The sequence below is a fragment of the Biomphalaria glabrata genome, chromosome 16 (assembly GCF_947242115.1).
Source record: "Biomphalaria glabrata chromosome 16, xgBioGlab47.1, whole genome shotgun sequence".
NCBI lineage: Eukaryota > Metazoa > Mollusca > Gastropoda > Planorbidae > Biomphalaria > Biomphalaria glabrata.
Window position 1 is genome coordinate 26,901,000 of NC_074726.1, and position 25,803 is coordinate 26,926,802.

General features: G+C 35.2%; 1 protein-coding gene and 1 non-coding gene across 5 annotated transcripts; both read right to left on the reverse strand.

Moving 5' to 3' along the window:
- Window positions 1-575: 575 nt before the first annotated feature.
- Window positions 576-17,624, reverse strand: LOC106078073 (centrosomal protein POC5-like). Of its 4 annotated transcripts, none has more exons than XM_056013820.1 (12): window positions 17,529-17,624; window positions 14,435-14,554; window positions 12,859-13,021; window positions 12,105-12,221; window positions 11,064-11,173; window positions 9,108-9,178; window positions 7,520-7,718; window positions 6,306-6,485; window positions 5,215-5,374; window positions 3,068-3,246; window positions 1,676-1,804; window positions 576-788 (listed from the first exon to the last, which is right to left on the reverse strand). In XM_056013820.1, the coding sequence occupies exons 2-12, from the start codon at window positions 14,537-14,539 to the stop codon at window positions 615-617; spliced, it is 1,587 nt and encodes a 528-aa protein (XP_055869795.1). In that variant the 5' UTR covers window positions 14,540-14,554; window positions 17,529-17,624; the 3' UTR covers window positions 576-614. The 4 variants fall into 4 exon arrangements, with proteins under 4 accessions (XP_055869795.1, XP_055869796.1, XP_055869797.1 ...); XM_056013821.1 differs by lacking the exon at window positions 17,529-17,624 and adding an exon at window positions 17,222-17,240; XM_056013822.1 differs by lacking the exon at window positions 17,529-17,624 and adding an exon at window positions 16,748-16,766.
- Window positions 17,625-21,163: 3,539 nt separating this feature from the next.
- On the reverse strand, window positions 21,164-21,303 carry LOC129923522 (U4 spliceosomal RNA). Its single transcript, XR_008775490.1, has one exon. It is a non-coding gene; the product is annotated as a U4 spliceosomal RNA (small nuclear RNA).
- Window positions 21,304-25,803: the final 4,500 nt, after the last annotated feature.

The following is a 25,803-nucleotide window of genomic DNA, read 5'->3' on the forward strand; positions in this document are numbered from 1 at the left end:
GTTCTATGCTTCTTCACCAATTCATCAGTCTGTTGGACCTTTGGGGAACACACAAAAGTTGTCAACAGTTTTTCTCCATTCCTCTCTTGTCTTTCGCGTTGGATAGAACCTCTTTCAATTGCAGGCCTGTCCATTCTTTTATGTTGTCTTGCCTTATCTTTCTCTGTCTTTTTTTTCCTTGTACTGTTCCCTGTAGGAAGGTCTTTGCAAGTCCAAAATTCCTCACAATGTGGCCATAGAGTCAAAAAAGATTTTAAGTCAAGTTTATGAGGTTAAAACAGCTCAAGCTTATATGAATACAAATCATAGAAAAAAAACACATAAATTTAATAGCATTAATGATTTCATTTTATTTATATTATTCTTAAAGTAAGAATGTAGATCAATAATTTAAAATGTGTTTCACTATGTACAAAACAAAATATTTAAAACTGCAGCATCACTTATTGAGAATCTTTATAATAAAGACAATTAAAAATGGAAGTGGTGCATGTAAAGTGATCTAAAATCAAGTGACTAAAGTACATTTCAGATCTTTTTGAAACGCTGTAAAAATTGTACAAATGTATAGTATATTAAATTTAGCTGCTAATGTGAAAAATGCACGTTATGACCTAATCAACAATTTTTATTGACGTCATGGTTGGTGGCATTTGACCAGCTAAAGGTTTGAACATTGTCAATGGGTGAGACTTGGGGACTACCCCTGAACTATATACTCGCTGTGGTTTGTCCTCTTTTCCAGTCTTCTTTGGATATCGCACAGCAGTTGCTTTACCAATGGTTTGCTACAGAGAAATGCAAAAAAAAAAATAAAGTTATTATTAATAAGTTGAAAGAAGCAAAACCCTAGGCTGTTAAACTGAACATAAGTTCATCATTGGTCAATATAACAGGTGAACTTTATGCCATCTGGTGGGTGACCAATAGGTAATAAAACAATATTTACTACATAGCAAACACAAAGACTGATCATCTTTAATAATAGACTTGAAAGATGTCTCAGTTTTCTACAAGTATCATCATAACAAGTGCCCAGATACCAATTCTCAGCTCAAAATGGGACCTTTAAAAAAATACCTCATAACAATGCCTGTAAGACAGCCAGCCTTGAAAGTGCATGAAACCAGGTGTTCAGGAACCAGGGCAAAAGAAAAACAAAATGTTAAGAGAAAACTGCAGTGCTACTTCATCAGGCGTCGGACTTACTGGTAGAATGGAATTAGAGGGGAAAATTTTTTTTACCTATAAATAAGAAATTTGGTCAGAGAGACCATGATTTGAACTTGGGTGCTCCAGTTCAGGAACAAAGCATTTAACCACTCAGTCACTTGTATTTCTATTTATAATGTACAGTTCCCCTTTCAGAACTTGTGATTTATGGGGTAAGTGATGTAAAGGTCATCTGTTTGTGGCTGTTAACGAGGGTGTCGTGGCCAGCACAACGACAAACCGCCTTTACTTTCCCCAACTAGTGCCAGTACCAATTAGAAATGGGTGGACTCAGAGGTGTACTAAAGATCTGTCTACACCAGTATTCAAATACAAGACCCTTTGGTTTGAAAGCCAAGTGCTTTACCACTCAACCACCACGCCTCCATATTTATATTGTGAGCACTGCTAATGTCAATTTGAAGAAATTTATATTCAAGTAGTTTGGCAAAATGTTTTTTACCTTTGTGATGGGGTCATGTCGCTCCACTACCACTGATGCCATAGGCGGAGCTAGAGTTGCTCCCTGACTGGTTGGTCTAGGCATGGATGCTGCAGTTAATAACTTCACCTTTGGACCTGAAGTCTGTGCCTGAGGATATCCCATTAGATTTTAAAATTTAAGCATTATGTAAGTCTGAATTATACTCTCAGGATAAACTCTGTCAAAGAGAAGTTATCAGTCTGGTCACCGATTGGGCTTTGATCTCTTGATATTATCATTTTATTGATCCCAAATGATGAATCTATTATGCTGACTTGGAGGCCCAGTGGCTGAGCGGTAAAAGTGCTTTGCTTCTGAACCGGGGTCTGGGGTTCAAATCCTGGTGAAGACTGGATTTTTTAAATTCAGGATCTTCAGGCTCTTTAATGTGTACCTGACATTAGTTTGGGAAAAGTAAAGGCAGTTGGTCATTGTGCTGGCCACATGACACCCTCCCTAACCATGGGCCACAGAAACAGATGACCTTTACATCATCTGCCCTATAGATTGCAAGGTCTGAAAAGGGAAATTTTTTTTTATTATGCTGACTTAATATGGATCCCAATTTAATTTCATACCACATGCAAACATTTTTTTATTGCGAAAACAAAATGTTCACTTTTGTTTTAGAAGGTGAAGGTGAGAGCCCATTTAATTACACGTTTCAGTTGGCATCTTGCAGACAGACTGTATGCAGGAATTAGGAAGCCAACATGGGAATGAGCAGTAATCAAAAAGTGATCTAGTTGTCCAAAGGTCAAGTGAAAAATAAATTAATATATGCTTTAACTTTTCAATGTTCACAAAGAGGTTGTGTGGTCAGCACCCAAAGCTAGGAACAGATACAAATAAACATAGGGACTTGGATCTGCAATGCAGAATAAAATCTTAGCTTTGAATTAGGATTAAAACTCAATACTTTTGATATCTGCACCCACATGCTTTGCCAATCAGTCAAAACAAAGGGCTTATTTAAAAAAAAAAGCAAAGAAAAAGTATTGTCAGGTACCCATTACAGTTGGATAGCCTCAAGGGCACCCTAAAAATCTTGAAATTCAAAACCCAGTCTTCACCAGGATTTGAACTCAAGACACTCAGTTTGGAAGCCAAATGATTTACCACTTAGCCATCATGTCCTCAGGTTTATTCAAGACAAGGCTCAAACTTGAAAAAAAGTGAAATTTGAATGAGCATGAGATTCATTTTGCTTTGTCAGAGTTTACTAAATGGAAGATGCAGCAGAAATATTTAATCAATTTAAAGATATATATTTTTGAATGTATTAAACTAGTTCGGACTCAGTTAAATGTTTGAGAGAGAGAGAGAGAGTGAGAGAAAAAATCATGTTTGCTTAGAACTGATCAATCAAACCTTTTGTTCATAGCTTGATGCAAAAACTGGAAGAGACTGAGCTTGTCTACTAGCGAGATCTGGCCCATTACTCAGGTCAACAGGAAGAGATTTTAGGGAGCCATCATGCTTGTATGATTGCAGGAAGTCCTGGTTTTGATTGGCATTGGCATTTACGTTGTGAGACATGTTGATGTTTCCTACAGATGAAACAAACACAAGTCTAGAAAATAAAGTCTTAAAACATCATTTTGTATATTTATTATTATTAAAAAAGATTTATTATTAGCTCTTACTTGTCACTTTGTTTTGACATGGGGAACAGTGGAATGGGGAGGGAACCAAACTTTACTTGACCCAACTTCAAAGGAAGTTACAATAAGTTCAGAAACCAACTTTTTTTGTGAAATTTTTTTTTTAAACATTTCTGACTAAAACCACCATAAAATATATAAGGTCTCAAAAGATGAATCCAATTATCCTAAAAGCATTTTTTAAAAAAAGAAAAGGGGAACAACCTGAATTTGAATTCCCCAAGCTGACATTCTAACTCTGCTAGTGAGGTGTGTATGAAGATTGTATAGTTATCTATTATTTGTTTCAAACTTACTTCTAAAGCAATAACCAAGAAAGGGGACTTTTTAATTCAGCTTATACCACCACCTCAGTCCAGTACCATTTTTTTCCCATGTTTGAAATACCAAACAAAATAATTAATTACCAATAGTTAATTTACTAATTGGTTAATTTTTTTTGTACTGATCCTTGTGTTGTCAGGTAAAAGAAATAATTGTGCAAAATTTCAGTTGATCCAAGATTGGGTGTCTGAGAAATAACTTTTATATGAGACAAAGTAAGTTGATATAAGCTTGGTAAAAAAAAAGTCAGGATGAATGAACATTATCCACATTCTTTTATAAAAAAAAAATTCAAGGAAAATGGTTAAACTCTTGCTCGAATTCCAAGCATTGTAAGAGGATTTGCTCCATTATTGGCTGCATTCACAGCTAACACACTGAGAGAGGTGAAGTCTCTTTGTAAAACAAAGGTGAAAAGGGCAAGCATCCGGTAACAACAGTCTTAACAGTGGTTAGAACTATGACAAGTGTTTTGTTTTACTTGTGTTTTTAAATGGGAAAAATTATGCATTTCTATCTCCTAACAAATACCTTTGTCTAAGAAGACAGAGGTGGTATCCTGTAGTTTTGCAGTATTTCTGATAAGGTACTCTGCTGTCTCATGTTCCCAAACTCTGAATTTTAAATACACTTCAATAAACCTGCTTAGAATTTGACAAGCTCTTGAGTACATGGGTGATTTTAGTTTGTAAATGATTTATTAGTCTCTCATGTTCCTTCAAAAATAACTATTTTTACATTCTAGATGAAAGATTCTACAGAATAGCAGGAATGGACATGGGTGGGGTTTCTTCTTCTTCTTGCCAGCTTTTTGCTGCTGAGCTGTAAGCTCTTTTGCAGACTGTGCCAAGGAAAAATAGCATGCTGTTCTCATCAGTTATTCAGCAAGTGTGGAATTTAAACTCAAGACCATCCTGACGACAGTTCAAAGGGTATACAATAAGTCCAGGCAGTTTACTTTCACAATGCTTAGAAGCTTCAAAGAAAATTTTATAGCATTTCCTATGGGATTCTTTCATAGCCAAGGGCAAGGAGGCTATTGTCACAGTTTTATGCCTAGAAACAGATATTTAATTAACATGGTGTCATGTGGCCAGCACAATGACCTACATACTTTACTTTTCATTATATTAAGTCAGGTATCCATTAGAGTTGGGTGGACTCAGGGGCGCCCCATCCCAAAATTCAAAATCTTAGTCTTCACCGAGGTTCGAACACGGAAACCCAGGTTCAGAAGTCAAGCGGTTAATCACTCAGCCACTGCACTCCAAGGCAGAAGATGATGTGCTCAAAATGACCAGCCAGCCACAGATGTCTGACAACAGATGGATAATAATATTAACTGACTTTTTTTAAAGCTGAAGAACATTTGGTCTTTTCGTTTTAATTCTCAGAAGTTCTTGATTATTTCAAAAGTCTTTTGATTCTCAAACAGGTGAATCTTTGACCACAAAATGTGTAACATTTACTTCATTGCTTTCAGGTCCTGATGTATATACATCTATGTACTTATTTGTATACACATTTTACCTTTGGCGCAAGTGTCCTCTGTACCAAATGCAGACATAGCTTCCATGTTGAGTGCACAGACTCCACGCATAAAGGCCTTTTTCACCTGTTGGCTGTACTGCTCTTGTTCACATTGCAGTGTTTGTATTTTGTCTTCTAGACAGGAAATATGCTGATTCAGCTGGAATGAAAAAACAAAATACAACCTAAAAATAGTGGTGATGTAATCTGTTACTAACTCCACCAGCTCTTAATGACCTCTCTGCCTGTCTTAAGTCAGGATAAAGGAGAAGGGCCAGGCATAAGGCTAGCGAATTCACCCTGGAAACTAAATAGCTGCAGAAAGCCAGCAAAAGTATACTGAAAACTTTGTCCTGAGAGCAGAAGGCTCTTCCTCCTGAAGAATCATGAAGCAAAGTGGGGAAAGTCAAAAGGAAGCCACTAAGCTGGATATCCTTCTAGTGAACAGGAAACTAATACATATGACACATGGACACAACTTTTAATATTGATAGTTTTGTCAGTCAAACTACCTTAGTACCTTTATACCTTAGTAAATGTATACAAGTGATTTATGTTTGATGTAAATTTTTTACCTACATGATGGACAAAAGTTTGGGCAGATTCTAGTAGAATGCTAGAATCTAGTGTCACATTGGGAAGATTTCTATTGCCTTTGCTATGGGGTATATAAAGCAAAGAAGAAATTGATTTAATCAGTATTCAGTTATTTCAATAAATTACACTGAATCATTGTATTTGAAGAAGCTGTTATGCTTGTTTATATTATGTCCTAGTTAAATTCAGTTTTATATTGCCTAATTTCAAGTATCACCTTTTTTGAAAGTTATATTGCATTAAGAAAGGAATAAATAAGTCCTGCATTGTGACATCTTTATTAAATTTGAAAAGCTACATAGACAAATAAAATCAGGGCTGTGATCTACATAGGCCTGGCTTTGAACACTGCCTACTGCCCTCCCCTGCCATCCTGCAAGAAGTTTGGGCTAAGACATAATGATCTTCATTTCATCCAAAACTTACAAGTCAAGACAAGTGAGGACCACAATTTTGAATACGGTGAATAGGAAGTATTACAGCATATCACTTACACATTTAATTTTCTCTTCGTAGTCGCCAACTATTCCAGAGCAAATGTTTTGAGCTTTGGACTCACATATTTTCTCTGTTCTCTCCTTCCATCTCTGCTGTATGGTCCCAAACCAACATTTCAAAACTTTTCGAGTGAGTTGATTGTCATGAAAATTGGTTGCAATTTTTTCTGTAAAATGCTAAATAAGGAGAGAAAATAAGACAAAATCATAATTAAAAAACAAAAACATTTACAAGCATGCTTCCAAAAATCTGGGAGACTGACAAATATACAGTAAAAACATAATACAAATACATTTTTGTTTCTTTCTTGTTTTTCATCTCATCTCTGCGTGTGGACCCGTCTGGGGCATAGGTCACCAACCAGCTCTTTCCAGGTGCCTGGTTCTGGGCGAGTCTCTCCAACTGTCCCCACGTCATGCCCATCTGCTTCCTACTGCCATATATTCCTCTTTTTTTTTTACTTAACCAAATCTCAGTCGGCTGATGTTTCTATTAATTTGTCTAATTGTGAAATTGAACAAATACATTACACTGAAGTTGTTTAACCTTACTTTTATATCTAGTAGTGAGGTAATGCCAAATGAATGTAGTCAAAACTTTCAAAATGTCCTTTAAATCCTGTAGTGTATAAAACATTTACTTGTGTACTAAGTTTCAAGCATAAAGTTATCTCAAACCCCCTGCGGGTTGGTGGAGGCACAGTGGCTGAGTGGTAAAGCAATTGGCTTCCAAACTGAGGGATCCCAAGTTTGAAACCTGGTGAAGACTAAGATTTTTAATTTTTAGATCTCTAGGGCACCTCTGAGCCCACCCAGCTTTAATGGGTACCTTGGGTAAAAGTAAAGGCGGTTAGCCATTGTGATGGCCACATGAAACCCTCATTAACCATCAGCTACAGAAACAGATAACCTTTACATTATCTACCCTATTGTGGCTAAGAGTTTACCTGGATATCATACAGATTAAGCCTCCTACAAAATAAAGAAAGAAAGGTGCACATTAGGAAAGGAGTAAACTCAGAGGCTTTTCTAAAGAGCCAAATACTAATTTCAGTCTTTAATAAGATTCAGTATTAGACCTCTGTATATGGGAATAGTGGAACAATAAAAACATTTGTTTCTATAAATTAAGCCATTTTCATGAAACCATTTTGATCAAACTTCAGAAAAATCTGGCCAAAAGTAAATTCATCTAATTTCAGCATATTTACCTCCCTCTTTTTATCTAAAGCCTTTTCTTTGCATGAATAGAATGCTTTGGCTAGGTGCAGCTTCTCTTTCTCCTTGGCCAGAGCACCCGTGAGGTTCTCTATCACTGTATCTTTCCTGGCCAGGCTCTTCTCCATAGTGCACAGCATCTCTGAGATTCTGTTCACTTCCTTTTGAAGACGTTCTTTCTCTGAGCATAGGCTGAAGTGAAAATTACAGGAATTTTTTTTAGAAATTCAATTTGTCCATTATCTTATTAGAATTATGAAAGTTTTTTTTTTATAGAATGGTCATTGTAGTAATGGGGTGAATGGTGGCCTTAAGTGGTAAAAGTGCTTGCCTTTTATACCAAAAGGTTTTGAGTTTGAATCTAGGCGATTTTAGGAAGCCCCCAAATCCACCCAACCTTGTACCTGGCATACTTTTGGGAGGTGAAGGCAGTTTGTCATTGTGCTGGCCATGTGACAATCTCATTAACTAAATCCACCCAACCTGGTAACTGGCATACTTTGGGGAAGTGAAGGCAGTTGGTCATTGTGCAGACCATGTGACAATCTCATTAACCTTTGACCTTAGGAACAGGTGAACTTCACATCATCCTCCCTCTATAGATTGTAAGGTCTGAAAAGGGGGGGGGGATTTTTTTTTTGTTGTAATAATCACTACTAATTTTTATTTAGTAAAAAGGAAAAACTAATTAAAATGATTAGTTAGAATGGTCAAATTTTCATTCAAATATTATGGCAATTCAATCTTTAATTACACTGATCAAGGCACTAAGTGCAGTATAAATGATCAGAAATTATTATATAGCCAGGTATGAGATATCTATCAGTGGAGTTCATGGTGGCACATGTTGAGATATCAAAAGCACTTTAAGTGCAACAGAAAAATTTTACATATTCATACAAAAAAAAAATTCAGTTATTAATAATGATATAGGTCATTTCTTATGGTAGCTTAGCACATTTCCCACTGTTCCTCTTGTGGTAGCTTAGCACATTTCCCACTGTTCCCTATTTATTTCTTTAAAATTTTGATTTATTTTGATGCATTTTTAAAATTTCACCAGCAGCAATGTATGCAAGTGAGACCTGGACCCTGACTAAGACATCAGAAAATTTACTTAATACTAAAAATGAAAAATTCTTAGGAAAATCTATGGTGCCATACAGGATGAAAGAGGGTGGAGGACACACACTAACCATAAGATATATCACTTATATGAAGACTCAATAGTGACCAAAAAAAAAGAACAGACTACGTTGGGCAGGTTACCTTGAAAGAATGTCAGATAACAGAGGAGCGATACAAACAAAAACCAAAAGGCAGGCGACCCAAAGGCAGACCCCGAATGCGATGGATTGATGATGTAGAAGCAAATCTGCATCAGCTTAGGGTTAGGGCGGGGAGACAAAAGGCCCAGGAAAGATCTGAATGGAAGGATGTGTTGATGCAGGCCAGAGCCCTCCATGGGCTGTAGCGCCACTGGGATGGATGGATGGATTAAAATTTCACTAATAAATATTACTTTTCTTTTACTTAAAAAAAAAATTAATTATAAAAGTTAACAAAAAGTAGCATATTTACTCTTGTTTTTCTTTCTGATAGAGCATACAGGCTGAAGCGGACGCAGTATTGATAGAACAACAGAGTTCTTCCTGTTAGAGAAATAAAATAGTTGTCATTGAATAAATTCAACAATTTATGAGATGCAATAGCTGAATGAAAGGTTCTGTTTTTTTCACTTTCAAAATTCCCATTAGAAATATAAAAATCTCTAGAACTTTGTTTCCCAAAGGTTTTCCTTACAAGAACACTTCGCACATTCTGAGTATTTAGCAGAGCACTTTGCTTATTTTTTTGAGAGATTAGTTCATGTGGTGGGCTACTAGTTAATTATTCAATTAGTTCATGGAACCCCTGTTCAGGCCTCATGGAACAGTTTGGGAAACACTGCTCTAGGGAATGGGACTTTGTCCACTTCTTTAGCCTAATTGTTTAACAGGCCAGCAGAACAACTAGGTACACTTATTTACACATTGAACATAACAATTTAAGCAAAGCTATCAGGGCCGTTCTTTATTCAAATATGGTGCACCAACTTTAAAACAACAAACATATATATTTCACTCAACTACATGGAGAATGACTTTGCCGAGCAACATAATTGCTATATTCTGCATATGTTGAATTGTGAGCAGGACATTGGTTTGGGATGCCATTGGTGGCCAGCCACTGGACTGATAGGGTGGTGTTTCATGTTTCAGTTTCCTGTGTGACGTGCTGCTTGATGGAGATGTGAATTGTGAGATGACTGGGGGACATGGCTACCATGTCTGATATGGAACTAGGAATATAGAATAGATTCTTAACTCTTTCTCTCCGTAATTATTTATCACATTCTGGTGGAATCAACGTTGGTATCATCAGTTAGGAGAGAAAGAGTTAATTTTTTATAAGAGATGAGACTTGGAAAGCAGAGGGAAGACAACTCAATGGTTTGAGAAGGCAGAACAAATAAAATCCACTCATGGTTTCAGCTGAAACTGTACTTGACATTTACAGTCAGACTCTTCAACCTTATATGGAGGCTACAAGGGTTAACAATAACTTCTTACATAAAATGTCCCTGATTACAAGCAATGGATGTGCTACTGTTGACACTTAATTGTTTTACTTGTTTCTGGTGTTCCTTCAGAATTGAATATTATTATATCCTTGCCCTTATTTCCTGCAGGACTTTTCTGCAGAGCCTGCAAAATTTTCTAGCCATTAAAACTATTATTTTATTCTTCCTACCTCACAGCTTCTGTCTACCAAAGTAACGTTGAAGGAGAGGCAAAAGGCTTGTGCCATTTATCATATGTAGTAATGTAACATTCCCCTTTCAGACCTTGTGGTCTATAGGGCAGATGATGTAAAGGTCATCTGTTTCTGTGGCCTACGGTTTACGAGGCTGTAATGTGGCCAGCACAACGACCAACCGCCTTTACTTTTCCCCAACTAATTTCAGGTACCCATTTAGAGTGGGGGGACTCAGAGGCGCCCAAAGATCCCGAAATGAAAATCCCAGTCTTCACTGGGATTCAAACCTGGGACCTTCGGTTCGGGAGTCAAGTGCTTTACCGCTCAGTCACCGCTCCTCCATTTATCATATGAGTTTGAGTTTTTTGGCACACTTTAGGCCATGTCGTGCCCCTAATCCCTAAAAGGTCACTCTCCCATCATACCACAAGAGATAAATTTTATTTAGTTAAATTATTAAAAACAAGGTCTATTCACACTGTTATAAATATCATATGTTCACAATTTCACAAATCAAATCTTCGTAGACAACCCCTCCATTTATCATATAAGCAACATAGAGTCAGCAGGTTTGCATAGCCAAGTGAAACACTGAACTCATCCTTATTCTTCAGAATCAAAGACATTGCCAAAATTAATATAGAATCAGATTTTTATAATAATCCCATAATAAGAGGCGGTGGCTGGAACAATAAACAGCTTAACACTATTACAAAGAATTGTTCTTATTATATTTACCAATATGTCACACTTTAACTTTCCCAGCCAACCGTCTAACTTGCCAGACATTTGTTGCACAGCTGGGTCCGAGATTGTGCATTTAGTTGTAGTAGCTGTTTTAGCTTTCACTAAAGAAAATGAAACAAGAAAAAGAGTACAAGGTTTAGGTATTAAAATACATTAAAGATATTATTCACATGGTCCTTTAAGCAAATGTGATGTTGACCAACTAAAGACATTGCTAAATATGGGGAAAAAAAAGAGTTTAATAAAAAAAAAAGCTAAATAGCCTAAGTTCAAAATAAATAACATTATATGACTTTTTTTTTCTTTATATTCCGCATAAAGCAAAAGCTCATAGCCCAAGACATCACAAAACGAAAATGGAGCTGGATAGGACACACCCTGCAAAAACCAGCCACCAATGTTGCAAGGCAGGCACTTGACCGGAACCCACAAGGAAAGAGGAAAGTGGGCAGACCCAAGCAAACCTGGAAGAGGTCAGTCATCAGTGAAGCTGAGGGTACTGGAATGACATGAGAGCAGATGAAGAAAGCTGCTCAGGGCCGAGTTCGGTGTAGAGGTGCGGTTGCGGCCCTATGCTCCCCTGGGAGTACACAGGGTTAAGTCAAGTAAGTCAAGTCCTGCATAAAGATTATTATTATGTGCTTGCCAACCAACAGTTAAAGTTTCTGTACAGCTAGACCAATTACTCTTTATGAAACACTCAATAAAATGTTTATAAAAATATAGTAGAATATATGTAGTGACTTGCGGTAATATATTAATTATATAGTATTGGTTTTGCTTATTCATTGTGGTTTAACATATTTTTTTTTTTTAAATCTATACTATATTTTCATAATTTATAAATGTGTATAAAATGTAGAGAGTCAGTGAAACAGATGTAAGGGCTGGTAACCCAAAATTTAATAGGTCAAGTATTGATGTGTAACATAAGTAATAGTAATACTTATAACTAGGTTAATAATTAGAAGTTTAGAATTCATTGAAGCTGACGTTCAAGTATAATATAAATTCAATAAATAAACTTATCACCTTTTTTCCCTTTGTTGAAATTCATGTCATCGTCCTCACACTGTGAGCCTAGTTCCTCATCATTGGACAAGAGAGTGGGATAGACTGAGTTGGTATTCATATTGTTGGACTCTACACCTACAAATAAATACAACAACACTTATTTTGAAACGCAAATTAAAGAAAAAAACAAACTTTTGAAAGGTTTTACTGTCAAATCGATACTAATAAAGATTATGGTAGAGAGCTATCAATTGACTTTTCATCTGGACATAAAACTAATTAACATAACTCCAATTTAACAATTCAAGTAGATGTCACAAAATCTGTAGTTGTGTGTTGCGATGTGAAATACTGCACTCTTGCTTAATCTTCATCTCAAAGACAAGGCAAATTTCTAAAGTCTTATAATAAGTGCTCTTCCTTTCCTGGTGCCATTAGAGTATGGAGTGGGTTGCCTGAGTCAGCCATGAAAATCAATTTTCTTAGCAGAGTTTAAGTATCTAATTGTAGGATGTAATTAACACATGGATACATACAGGACATAATTATCTTCTTTTTCTATTAAGTATCAAATAAGGAAATCCCTTTTTTTTTAAAATAAAAAATTAGGAAGCATCCACAATAAAAAATAATTGGTTTAATTTAAGTCAGGATTTTAATTTTCTTATTCTGAAACTAACTTCATGTCATCAATTTTTCCTTTATTGTTATTATTGAATAAACAAAGAATATATACAGATTTTATTTGTATTTCAAACAGCAACTTAATTACCATCATTCCCATACAATGGTGTTTGTCTGGCACTGGAACTTTGCGATCGGCTAATGACTATGGGCTGAAAAACTTTAGTTTGTTCAGGCATGTCAAAGGCTCTTGATGCTAAGTCAGCGCCAGGAAGTCCCACAGCATACTTTAACAGCTCAGCATATTCATTCTTTATAAACAGGAAAGAAGATAAAAATTGTAAGCTTTATGATGAAATAGACAAAAAGTTCTCAGCATATGATCAGTGATTAAACATGTAAAACTTACAACCATTGGGACAGCATTAAAGTGTATGGCTATAAGGAAGAATAAGAGTAAAGTACAAAATTTTATGATGGCTTTAGATTTTATTATGGCACCCTTGTTGCAAACCACAGATAATTAATTTTAAAAAATGAATACCCTTAGAAACAACGACTTCTATAATATATATATATATATATATATATATATATATATATATATATATATATATTTATATATATATAGAGAGAGAGATGATAGATAAATAGATAGATATAGATATAAAGCCCATGAAAACAAAAAAAAAGCACAAAAAATCATAGATAAGAGGAGTAGGGAGTAAGTATGTGTATGAACTGTCACGATGATGGCCCTGAGTTTAAACTCTGTCCATATCCACTGCTGTAATGTAGGAGGTTTGGGTTAAGATGTAAAAATGTTTCATTTCTAAAATACTATCAGAAATATATAAAACATTCAAACAAAACATTGAGAGAAGAGATATGAAGCTTGCATAATAAAATAAAATCCAAACCATAGAGGCTCACACAAAGGGGAAAAAGAAGTACATAAAAAAAAATATGATTAAAAAAAAATTATGATATTCAAATAATATAGTAATTTAAACATTCATATTTTATTTTTCAGAATTTTGGATCATTAAAAAACTAGAAAAAAAAAGGCCAGTCTGGGTATCAAAATCACAACCCTGACATTATAAGCATGATCCTCTAATCAACTGAGCTAATTTGCCACACAACAAATGATGAGAACTAGATCTATAAATAACAACTAAATGATTTGAAAATTAAAATGGCTGATAAGTGTTTCTTTGAACACAATATTTAAAAATGTTTATTAATTCATTAATTAATGAAGTGATCTTTCTGAAATTCAAAAAAAATGTTTTATCATGCAACAAGAATTTATGAGGAAAACTACAGCTCAATAGGACAATGAAAAGTTTTCAAAATAATTATTAAAATTTTTCTTTTTGTTTTAGTTTTGATACGACAAAAATGTGAATTAATAGTAAAACTAATGTAAAGTTCCCAATTCAGATTTTGCAAACTAAAGGGCAGATGATGTAAGGTCATCAGTTTCTATGGTGGAGAGTTAATGAGGGTGTCATGTGGCCAACACAATGACCAACTGCATTTACTCAGGGACACCCTAATATTCCCAAAATACAAAACCCCATTCTTTAGTGAGATTTGAACCCAAGGCCCCTTAGTTTTGAAGCCAAGCACTTTATAACTAGGCCACCAAGCTCCATTTTTCAGGGTAGGAACTGAGCAAATGATTTCATTGAAAAACAAAACACACACAAAATGAATACCTGCAAGAATGATGACACTGAGCTGCCTGGTGACTCTGGAGGTAAATGGGGAGGACTATTTCTGCTGCTGTGATTTCCAGACTTGTTAAAATTCTCTTGACTCATTTTTCAAAAAAGACTCTGAAAAATATAAAACAGACACATAACATTATTCATTTCTGCTAGATCTTATCTTATCTTATATAATACAGACGTTACTTCAAAAAAGAAGATGATTACGTCCTATGTCCTATATTAAATCTTTTTTTTTTTCATACTTAATACTATAGGGCAGATGATATTAAGGTCATCTTTTACTTAAGCTAATATATTAATGAGCAGGGTGTCATGGCCAGCACAATGACCAACTGCCTTTACTTTCCCAACTAAAGTGACTTACCCATTAGAGTTGGGTGGACTTAGAGGGTGCCCTAAAATCACAAAATTCCAATCTTTACAGAGACCCCTGGTGCTTAACTACCCACCATGCCCCCCTTAATACTTTATACTTAAAAAAAAACAAAAAACATTTAGACATAACCATAGATTACAACCAGTAACATTTTAATAAAAATGTTATTCAATAAAAATAATTACAAATTAACTTCTTATAAGGCGACAAGAGATAACGAAACAAAAAAAAAAGAATCAAAGAAAATGTAAGTCTTGTGCATAAGTTCAGTCATCCATATTCCAGAGTTTGTTTTACATGTTTCAGATGTTCCTTCAGAACTGAAAATTATTACATCCTAGCCGAAACTCTCTTGCAAGATGGTGGAGGATGGTGGCAGGCTAGGTTTTAACCCAGGACCTTCAAGACAATTCATACAACCAGACAACAATATCTCACTTTCATACTATCCTGTTTATGTCATGAGAAATATTTGAATAATAGCAAAAGGTATGACAAATCTGTAAGAGTAAGTTAGAAAAAGATTCAATACAGCAGGAAAGAACATTTTACATCTCAAGAGATGACCTATTCAATTTGCAATGTCTCATGTGGCTAAAGAGGCTGAATCTTTGATACACATCCACTTGACATATAATATACCATATCTTGCACCAGCTGGGCAATGCCTCTCATCATCAACATGGCGCTTGAGGGGAAACAGTCATTATAGAAAATGATTAGGCCTATTGGGAAGCAAAACAGTATCCCCTTTGGTTTCTTACAGAGAAGAAATATAGGGACATTTTCCTAGTGTGCTATGAGTTTGGCCTTGCTTCTAATTGAGATAGGGTTAGGGAGATATGAACCATCAGTAATAGGGATGTAAAAAATAAATAATATAAATCAAGCAATGATGAAAAGCCAAAATGGATGCTAAACTACCACCTTCACAAAGTTGTTTTTTTTTCATAATACCCCAATATCCTTAAAGCTGATGTACATATCCATGATATAATTACATCCCCAGCTCACAAAATTACAAGATTTATTAGTGAATACAAAACTCCACACCAACAATATAAATGAACAAGGCACATATGAGCAATGTAACTGTCAGACCTGCAAACACATGCTTGTCACATCTTTCATTACTTGCCCTAATATGACCCACAAGATCAATGGCTATTTCAACTGTAACAGCAAGATAGATAGATATAGATAGATATATAAAGATATAGATAGATATATAAAGATACAGATAGATAGATATATCAGTTCATTTTAATAAAACTCAACATAGAGGGTACCAATGATCTAGCCTTATCACTGCTATACAACAATGCAATGAAAAAAAAAACCCACCTCATCTACAAATTGAGAACAAACTTATTTACATTATTTACCACAAATCTGCATGGGATCAACAACCAAAATTTTTTATTAAAATGAGATGGATATAAACATTCCAACCCCTTCCCCCATCATGTGGCTAAATAGTCCAAATCGTTGATTAATAAGCCCTTTACATATAATATACCATATCATACACCACCCAGGCAATGCTTCTCTGCATCAAGGTGGTGCTCTAGTGGAAACAGTCATTAAAAGAAATAATTAAAACAATAGGGAAACAAAACAGGTGCCCCCCCCCCCCAGCCAAAAATGATATCAGACAGATTATTTAAATAAAAGCTTATTTTGTGTTGATTGTTTGTATTGTTTGATTTTTTGCAGCTGATGAAGGCCTTGTGACCCAAGCATCTAATGTTTTTAATTTGGACCAGCAAGATTTCCTATATGAAGTTATATGAAGAAGCATGTAGCATTGCCAGTAAGCAAGGAGAGTTGTATGTAGGCAAGTGTAGTCTTTACTAAATGAGGAATGCTACTATGGTTTTTTTTGTTTTTTTTTTAAATCATTTTTGAATATATATGAGTACCCTGTAAATTTTTATAAAACTTCATATAATCTATATGATGGGTCTTCTTAGAAAAGTTATCTGTAAGTTTGATTTTTACTTTGCATATAGAATCTAGATCTACTTTCATATAGGTCTGGGCAGGTATATAATAGGTTATCAAAAGCATAAGCCTAAAATGGCCTAAATCTAATTAGGCTAATATTAAGTCCTGAAAATGTTTAAAAAGAAGCCTAAAATAGCTCTAGTATTCATAATACACAACTTAAAATATACTTGACAAAAAATGGATAAAAATAGAATTTTAGAAACAAATTATTAGTCTTATTATAAATTTTATTTTAAACTCTCTAAATCAGTAAACTTAATAATGAATTAATTAGATCTAGATTCTAGGTGATAAAATTAAAAATTAAATCTAATCAAATCTAAATCTAGACGTAATCTATATAAACTATATTAAATAGACTCTAGATTTGGATATAATTTTGATACTAAGCATATGTAGAACTATATCTAGATAGCAACTTGTTAGAACTTGTCAGTCAACAACTGATTTACCACAGTGGCCACAGTCACACTCAGGTATCGACTATTATCGTCAGTACCAGACCAGTCCGTTATTTAACTTATTATCATACATATTTATGCCAGTCGGTAGGCTACATCAAAATATCGACAACACTAAAATGCATTTTAAAAATAGTTCTTAATTGATAGCTGTTACGAATTTTAAAAAATATCAACGAAGAGATCTATAAATTTCGGCAAAGAAATAGATCTAGATCTAAAAGATACGTACGAAAACTAGACTGGTATCACCTCCTCCATTTGTAAACAAAAATATGCCAAGTCAAAGTTCTAATCTCTCATTTGATTGGTTATATTTTTGATTTCGCTATATATACCTACCTTTTTTTGCTGAAGATCTGCCTAAGGTCTCTGATCTACATACATAGAGAAACTTTTCTTCTCTTTCCAGGGTCTCAAATGAGTAAGTTCTCCTATTAAACGTCTTAACACTTTGCAATTTTGTTTACTAAATAATCATAAGGGTAAATTTATTGTCATTGTCTTATTTAAAAACAAAGCGAAACCAAACATGCACATTGAGTAAGGACCATTGATAATTTCTAAAGCTTGTTTATAGCCTACATTAATAAAAAAAAATTACTTGAAATAAATAATTTTATTATAATGTTTCAAATTACGTTGAAAAAAATCAATTGATCGCTTAATTTAAAACATGATATGCTTATAAATAGGCCTACATTGTAGTATTTTTTAAAACTCCTTAGATGATTGGAGGCCCTTGGCAAAGTGAATCTGGTGGCCTCATATGAAGTAGAAGAAAAAAAAAACAGCGAAAAATAAAAATTATGCAATTTATCAAAAATCTAGTGTACTCCTATAATAGCATTGAGGGCAAGTTTCACTATCACCTCGCAAAAAGCGATCTACATTTAACAAGGTCTTGTTAGAAAATAAAAGGATGTCTCCTACTTAAGATATTTTAATTTTTAAACATGTAATTTTACTTACATTCAGATAAATTACATTGAAAATAAAACTTTTTTTTTCGCCGCCCCCTCTCCTCTCATTGCCTTCATTTTTTTCGGGGGGTGGGGGTATTCCCCCCCCCCCCCCCGCGGAAAAAAAATGTGTGTGTGTGTGTACTTAATTAATCTTTATTACATTCTGACCCTTTCGGAAGACGTTTATTGTGCGCTAGAATAGGTTCTTCCTGGAATTAGTGGAAAACTTGTAGACTCCCCCGCCCTTGCTAGCAAGGGGGTCCGATCCCCCAGAGCGGGGGTATTGAAAGCCAACAAAATGCATATTCTGAGGTATCTACAGTGCATTATCTTGCTATTAAAAAGTTTTATTTCAAAATCCTAATGTGCTTTTCTTACTGACATAGACCTCACTCGCGCCGTTCGGCGCATTTTCCGGCAAGCTGTTTCCGCAACTCTTATTATGCGTAATCCATTTTTTTGGAGAACATGTCCCGCAAAATTTCATGTGACGCTCTGTCACAACCTTACTAAGGTTTCGACTTCCAGTTCGGCATATGATTTCTTTGATTTAGACCCGATCTCTATAACTGACTCCTAAAATCTGTCTTAGCCATCTTTGTTGAGCCACATTTAGTGTTTTTCAATTTCGGCAGATAACTATTCACACTTTATTAATTCTGGACTGTCGTTCGGATTTATCGACGGTCGAGGGTTCAAACCCTGCCCGCTGCCATCCCCCGTCGTCCTGCGGGAGGTTTGGACTAGGAAGTAAACTATCTTCAACTCTGAAGGAACATCCGAAACATGTAAAACATTTTACAAAAGCCCAGCCACTGGTAAAAATTTGTAACCTCTCTCGACTACGCTCTTGGAATTACATGCCTGTATTTCACTTTAGATTTTTATTTCTAAAAGGAAAGTTTTATCGTCAAAATCATCTGTTGAGGGGTTTTAAACTAAAAAATCTCAGAAGTTTTTTTTTTTTTAAATTCAAAACCCCATTTAGGGTCATAGAATGTGGTCATTGTAGTTTGCTTTAAAATAATATTGAAGAGAGAGGTTTTCAACTCAAAACGCTCTGTAGTGGAATTTTAAACTTAAATTAGGGGTTCTAAATAAAAAAAAAAAGCCATCTGGAGGAGGGGGATTTTAACTCAAAACCCCTATTAACTTAGCTACGCTCAAAGAATATTAGTGTGTATCCAGGCAAGCACAGTTACTCTCGTGACGATTGATATTTAAATATTAAAAAAAAAAAAACAACAACTCTGGGAGTAGTCTGCTCGCATGGCCTTGACCTTACATAAAACACGTCGAAGCAAAGTGAACCAGACGACACAGATATTTATTATTACTTTTCCTATACGACTATACAAAAAAAAAACAATGTAATCCCTCGTGTACAACGTGTATCTATATATTTCTACCAACCAAAATATAAATTACCTTTTGAAACAGCAACATCATAAAATGAAGAATGCCGAAACTGAACGCCTGAGACTGCCGGAAGTCGGAGAGTATAGCTTTGTACCTGCTGCTGTAGTCATCGGTAGATGCCTTGATCAACGCGTCGCACACGTCTTCTGGCAGAAGAGGCTCCGGCAGTCGGGCGAGATAGCTCTTCATGGCGTCGACAACGTCGTGGACGGACAGATTCTTCATGAGCGATACTTTGGAGATACCTAGCTGGGACTGTCAGGAGGAAGACGGTAGCAGTTTAATGCACTATCCAAAATGAGATCTATACCACCAGTACAGTTTTCTATGACGTTTGTGAACTATAGTTAACCAAGAGAATACAGACTTTGAAAATACTTTACTTTCTCCCAAACCTCATCTTTGTTAACCCTGTCTTATTATCTAACTCTGAATCAGACAAATCATTAAAAGACAGACCAAAGGCTGATATTGACTATACCTCGCATACGATAAACATTACAGTAAAAAAAATGCATGAAAAAGCCGGGGTCGGACTTAAGCCACTGCAATCTATGCGGCCGCAGTGGGCCCCGCACTTTCATAGGCCCCGCATTCATTCTGGGTGTAAATTATTATATTAAACTATTATAACTGGAAATCTCCTGAAATTACAAAATATACATTGGACTCTCGTTCGGACTTATCGATGGCCCAGAGTTCAAACCCTGCCCGCTCCCATCCGCAGCGTCCCGTGGGAGGTTTGAACTAGGAAGTAAATTATCAACTCTGAAGGAACATCCGAAACGTGGAAAACATTTTTTTTACTGAAATTATTAAAATCCCCAACAAAACTCATAAACAATCTCCTGAAAAATAGACAAAAGGGTCATTTTGGGGTGTCATTCAAATATCGAAAATTAAAAAAAAAAAGAAGGCTTTGTCAGCTTTCATTTAGCAAAAGTGTAATAATAAGGCGAATTTTAACTTAAGCCGGAAGTTAAAATACTTTCTTTACTTAAATAGTTTACTTAGTAAAGAAAAAAAAAAAAAGCAAAGACGATTTTATTTTCTAATACAAAATCTAAATTTTCTCTGATTATCATTATCCCTACCCAGACAATCCGTTTCGCATAGTGCCCCGCAATTGTAAGGGCTGGCTCAGTGAATAAGTGTTGTTGTTTTTTTCGAAGCAAATCTTGGATACTAATGATTTAATTAAAATAAAACAGAATAAAAATAACAAGATAATATGCAGAGTTTGTCTGACAGATGCTACTAACCCAGGGGTTCTCAACCTGTGGGTCGATTGGCGATTTGCCAGGGGTCGCCTAAGACCATCGAAAATAAGGATTGTTATTGTCTATTCTTCTATTGCTGTATGTGTGTGTGTGTGTGTGCGGGGGTCGCGGAAGAGTGGGGGATTATTAAAAGGGGTGGCCGAGCATAAAAGGTTGAGAACCGCTGTAATAACTAACCTATAATACATTAGAGATTATTAAGGCCTCTATACAAGGCTGTAAAAAATTGCACCAGCCGACTGATTAGAGTCGTCTGTGCGGGGTATTGGGAATAGTTTTCAACTAGCAATAACCACGTCTCGGTAAAACCTCATCGACTATGGTATCGCCACTGCGCAAAGCCAATAATAGTTCACGCCGGCGAGAACGTGGCCAAAAGAACCTTGGTTTTTCTTTATGGTTTTCAACGTAGTCAATACAAAATGATGGTTTATATTTTTATTAAATATGTTTTTTTCCTCGTATCTTAAGGTAAACCAAAATAGAGTGCGCAAGTAAAAGAAACCTCTTTTATTGTAGAAAAGAAAGTGTATTTTCTTAGTACACTTTTTATATATAAAAGATTTACCATATTTGTAAAAAGGTAAATATTATCTCAGGGGAGATCATTTTAGGGAAATGGTCAAGGGAGGTAATACTTTTAAAACCATAACCAATTTATCTACTGTGTAATTACTTCACCTGGGGGGGGGGGGGGAGGCGAGGGGAGAATGTATACTTTGTTTATCTTGGTATACTATAGCGAAAAAATCTGTTTATTATACATTTTTAAACAAATTTTTAGACGAAAAGCAATAGTAGTTTTTGTACATTATATATCTGTGGGTATTCGGTATTGTTTATATCTGCTAACAAAACTTATATTATGTGAACTGTAACAGTTTAAATGTGGCTTATCATTTACTGCATGTAAATGTGTGTTTGTGTTTCACATCAATTTCTTTAATACACATTTTGGCTTGTTTATGTCTGTTTATTAACATTCACACTTTTATTTTCAATTTTTTTTTTGAAGATATTACACTAATTTACAAACAAAAACAAAATGAAATAATGTCATGAGGAGTGCTAGAAACAGATTTTCGTCTTACCCGCGAGAGAGGGAAGGGGTGGAGGAAAGAGCATATACAAGGAGTGAAATTTGCCCACAAGAAAGGGGGTGGGATAGGTGTCATAGGTAATGACCAGTCCCAAGGAGATGATCGCCAGACGTATGACGCCAACGACCAGAGCTCGGTGTTGGGAGCTTAAAGGCACTACGCCTAACAGCAGAGTTTCTTGCCAAGCCTTGCTACCAAAGGGAGTTCATCTCAGGTTTTGTCTTCTTTAATTTGACTTTACCTGCGTCAAGAGAAGATGTGTCACCCGAATCACCCCTAACCCAATTTATCAATCTATATATTTAAAGAGTATCACAGCTTTTCGGATATTAAACTAATGTCAATTCTTTTTTTCAAAATGTCTTTTGGAAAGAAATCGAAGAATGTCATCCAATGCACTTAGCAGGACTCACATATAATTAAAGGGAAGGGGATAGCATCTCATTACCATTCAGGAATCTGACTTATTATATATTCATGAAATAAGAAAATACCTTATTAAAAAAAATTCACTGGACGGTGTTAGAATTCACACTATACATACAATATTATAGTAGAGTGGAATAAAAATTGTTATAAAAGCTACGTGCTTATTAAATTATCGTCAAATTATATCTCGCGCAAAAACGTCCCTTGCGCCAAAACGGCTCGCGCCAAAACGGCTGCGCCAAAACGTCAGGTACCGAACTGATTTTACTACGTAAAGAAGATAATTAAAAGTGTACTTTAAACTAGAACGCAAATGAACTCAATGTAGATCTACATCTACACTCTATAATCGGCCAAAAATATTATACTCTCAATTAACAGCCATTTAAAAAAAAAGTGACAATGTTTTAAAATTGACTTTCTAATTACTAGATCTAATTACAGGACTCGAAGCAAATATTACAAACAACCCGCGAAAATTCAAGACCAGGAAAGAGTCGGCGCCTATGGAAAAAACCAGTGGGAATCCCTCGCGAGCCGTTTTTTTTTTATCTTTCTTTCTAAAGTTTCCAAAATAACTTCTTATTATACGAATATCGTCCCCCCCCCCCCCATGCATGTTCAACCATGTTATATATACTATAGATTGAGTGATTGGAACATGTTTGCATTGTGCGATTGGAACATGTTGAGGTAACATTTTTTGGATTGAGTGGTGGAACATGTCTGAACAGTGAGGTTGGAATATGTTTGGGTTGTGTGCAAGGAACCATAGAAGGAACTTACAATAAATTACTAATAAAACAAAAACAGTACATATAAAAAATTATACAAACAATATTTATGTCAATAAATCATTTTTATTATCTGTTTTCTTTCTTTCCTTTTTTAAAAATCTTTTTAATTCACAAAATCTCAACATTACGTTCAGAAATAAATATTGTGGAATCAAACATGCCGTAAACGTCAAGCAGCACAATCACCAGTCACCATGGCAACGGACCACAACAAGAGCTGAATTAATACAACATAAAAAATGTGTAACATAGTTACAGTTCTATACTGGAAATACCACCACCAAGCGAAAGTGATAATACCAGTTTTCATAAAATGTATTCGTAGCTCATAAAAAGAGCTATAAACGGAACAAATAATAAACTCAGTACTATAAATACAACATGACTATATGTTTAGTCGTAGACATGTATTTGCATATCCAACAACCAAATTAGGTAAACCCATCCCATGTTAGCAACAGAATAAGCTAAATCTGACCAGGTTAGCGACTAAAATCGGTTCAATACATACAAAGTTGGCTTAATACAAGTTAAACCATGTTCAAATAAGAGACAGACATTTTTACACTATTTCTAAAATCCTAAGGTAACAGCAAAATATATTAAAACCTTTGCCACAGGAAGAACGATAAGTTATAGATCTGGTTTAAACGTACCGAATAACGCTTTATTATTTAAATTAACCGAAACCAAAAAATCGTCGCCAACTATGAAATTTTTATCAAATGATTGAGTAAAAATTAAATTGAAAGCCGAGGAAGTCTGGTAAAACAAGAAAGAGCCCTAGTTCTGTATCTAATAACGTTCATTCAAGACTATGGCTGTTTTGTGTTACATGTTTCGGATGTTCCTTTAGATTTTTAAATTTATTATATCTTAGTCCAGACCTCCGGCAGGACGGACGGAGTTGGCAGTGGGGAAAGGGTTCCAATCCGGGACCATCGGGACGACAGCACAAAGCGCATATTGCACCATTAGGCAGCCACCCTGGTTCACATCAAATCGAAGTCATACCGATAAGTTTGAATATCATTTTTTTCCCAATCACTTTTAGTGTTAACCCTTGAAGTTCGGAGCTGTTTTACAATGAGTGCATATAAGATGGAATAACAATTCTGATGTCTGGAAGCTAAACTGCCAAACGCGTCTTGAGGGTTAAATCAGTTCACACACATTTATTTTTTTAAAACTATTACTAACAAAATTAGATACATTATAGAGTGTGTCCGAAATATGTAGCCATTTCAATAGATAATAAACACAAAAAAAAAAGGGAACCAAAAAAAAAACGTATCTAACGTGAAGAAACGTAAATATTACTGCCATAGCTCTTAATACTGCAGGGTTTATCTCCTTTCTTTCTACATCAAAGAAAATCAACCAATTAATTAAGTACCACTTATTGATATATAATGTCATCGACTATGAATACTTGTGCATAACTTCCAACCTGATCCGAGAATGGAAAGTAAGAGAAACAAGAAGTACAAACTTTGCACCAGACAGGTAGATAGAGTGAGTAAACATAAGCTTTGTAAGCGAAATCTATATAAATATGTAACTATTGTCTTGATTTGTCTTAAGGAATAAATAAATATATAACGACATAGAATAATATAGAACAATACATCGCTTATGTCCCTTTTTTTATCACTACAAAATCGAATATTTTTTCCAGCCTGACTTTTATCTGACTTTCAGCTGAGCGATGGTTGAATGTTAATATCGCATAAAAAAAATCCGCCTATGTTATCGATCATACATAAATGCACAGGCAGTTGTAAGCCTTTCACCCACCCTCGTTGCTGGATGGTCAAATGTTTAACACGTGGACATCTCAGTTCATTAACACACACACACACACACACGTGCAACAAACACACACATGCAACACACATACATGAACCGCAATCAGTTGGGCAAAACATGAAATATAAAACAGAATAAATATAATCAGCCCAGATGAAGCTAATTAATAACTAAAATATCACACATAAGTCTTGTTTTGAAAACCCTAGTTTGGATTCCATAGCGATAGGAAGATAATTTTAAAACTCCAGCGTTTGATTAACTTACCGAAAAGAGAGAAAAAATACCTTTGCAAAAGTCATTACCATTTAAGAAACACTATAATTATCCAGTCAGGGGCGTAGTGGCAAAGGGCTTGACCTCCGAACCGAGGGATCTAGGTTATCGAATCTCGGGGAAGATTTTTAAATTTTCGATTTTTTTTAGGACGCCTCTGGGTGAACGTCACATTAAATTGGGGAAAAGACCGTGCTGGTCGTGGAAACAGATGACCTTTACATCATCTGCCCTATAGCTCATAAGGTCTGATAATACATAATAGTATGATAAAGGTAGTATACTTAATACATATTCGTTGGAAGTGATCTTATTGTATATTGCAGGTGTAGCGATGTGGTCTGCTTACAAATAGAGTCGTTATAACGATGTATCATGTTTGGTTGTATGGTGATCAGAAATAATAATAATAATAACATGGAAGCTACCGTA

Excerpts from the sequence above, each read along its gene's own strand:
- LOC106078073 (XM_056013820.1), bottom strand. The coding sequence starts at position 14,539 with ATGAGTCAAGAGAATTTTAACAAGTCTGGAAATCACAGCAGCAGAAAT. Across the intron at positions 7,719-9,107 it reads TATCAGAAAGAAAAACAAGA|CCTATGCTCAGAGAAAGAAC; the intron begins GTAAATATGCTA and ends TTTTCACTTCAG. Across the intron at positions 6,486-7,519 it reads CTTTAGATAAAAAGAGGGAG|CATTTTACAGAAAAAATTGC; the intron begins GTAAATATGCTG and ends CTCCTTATTTAG.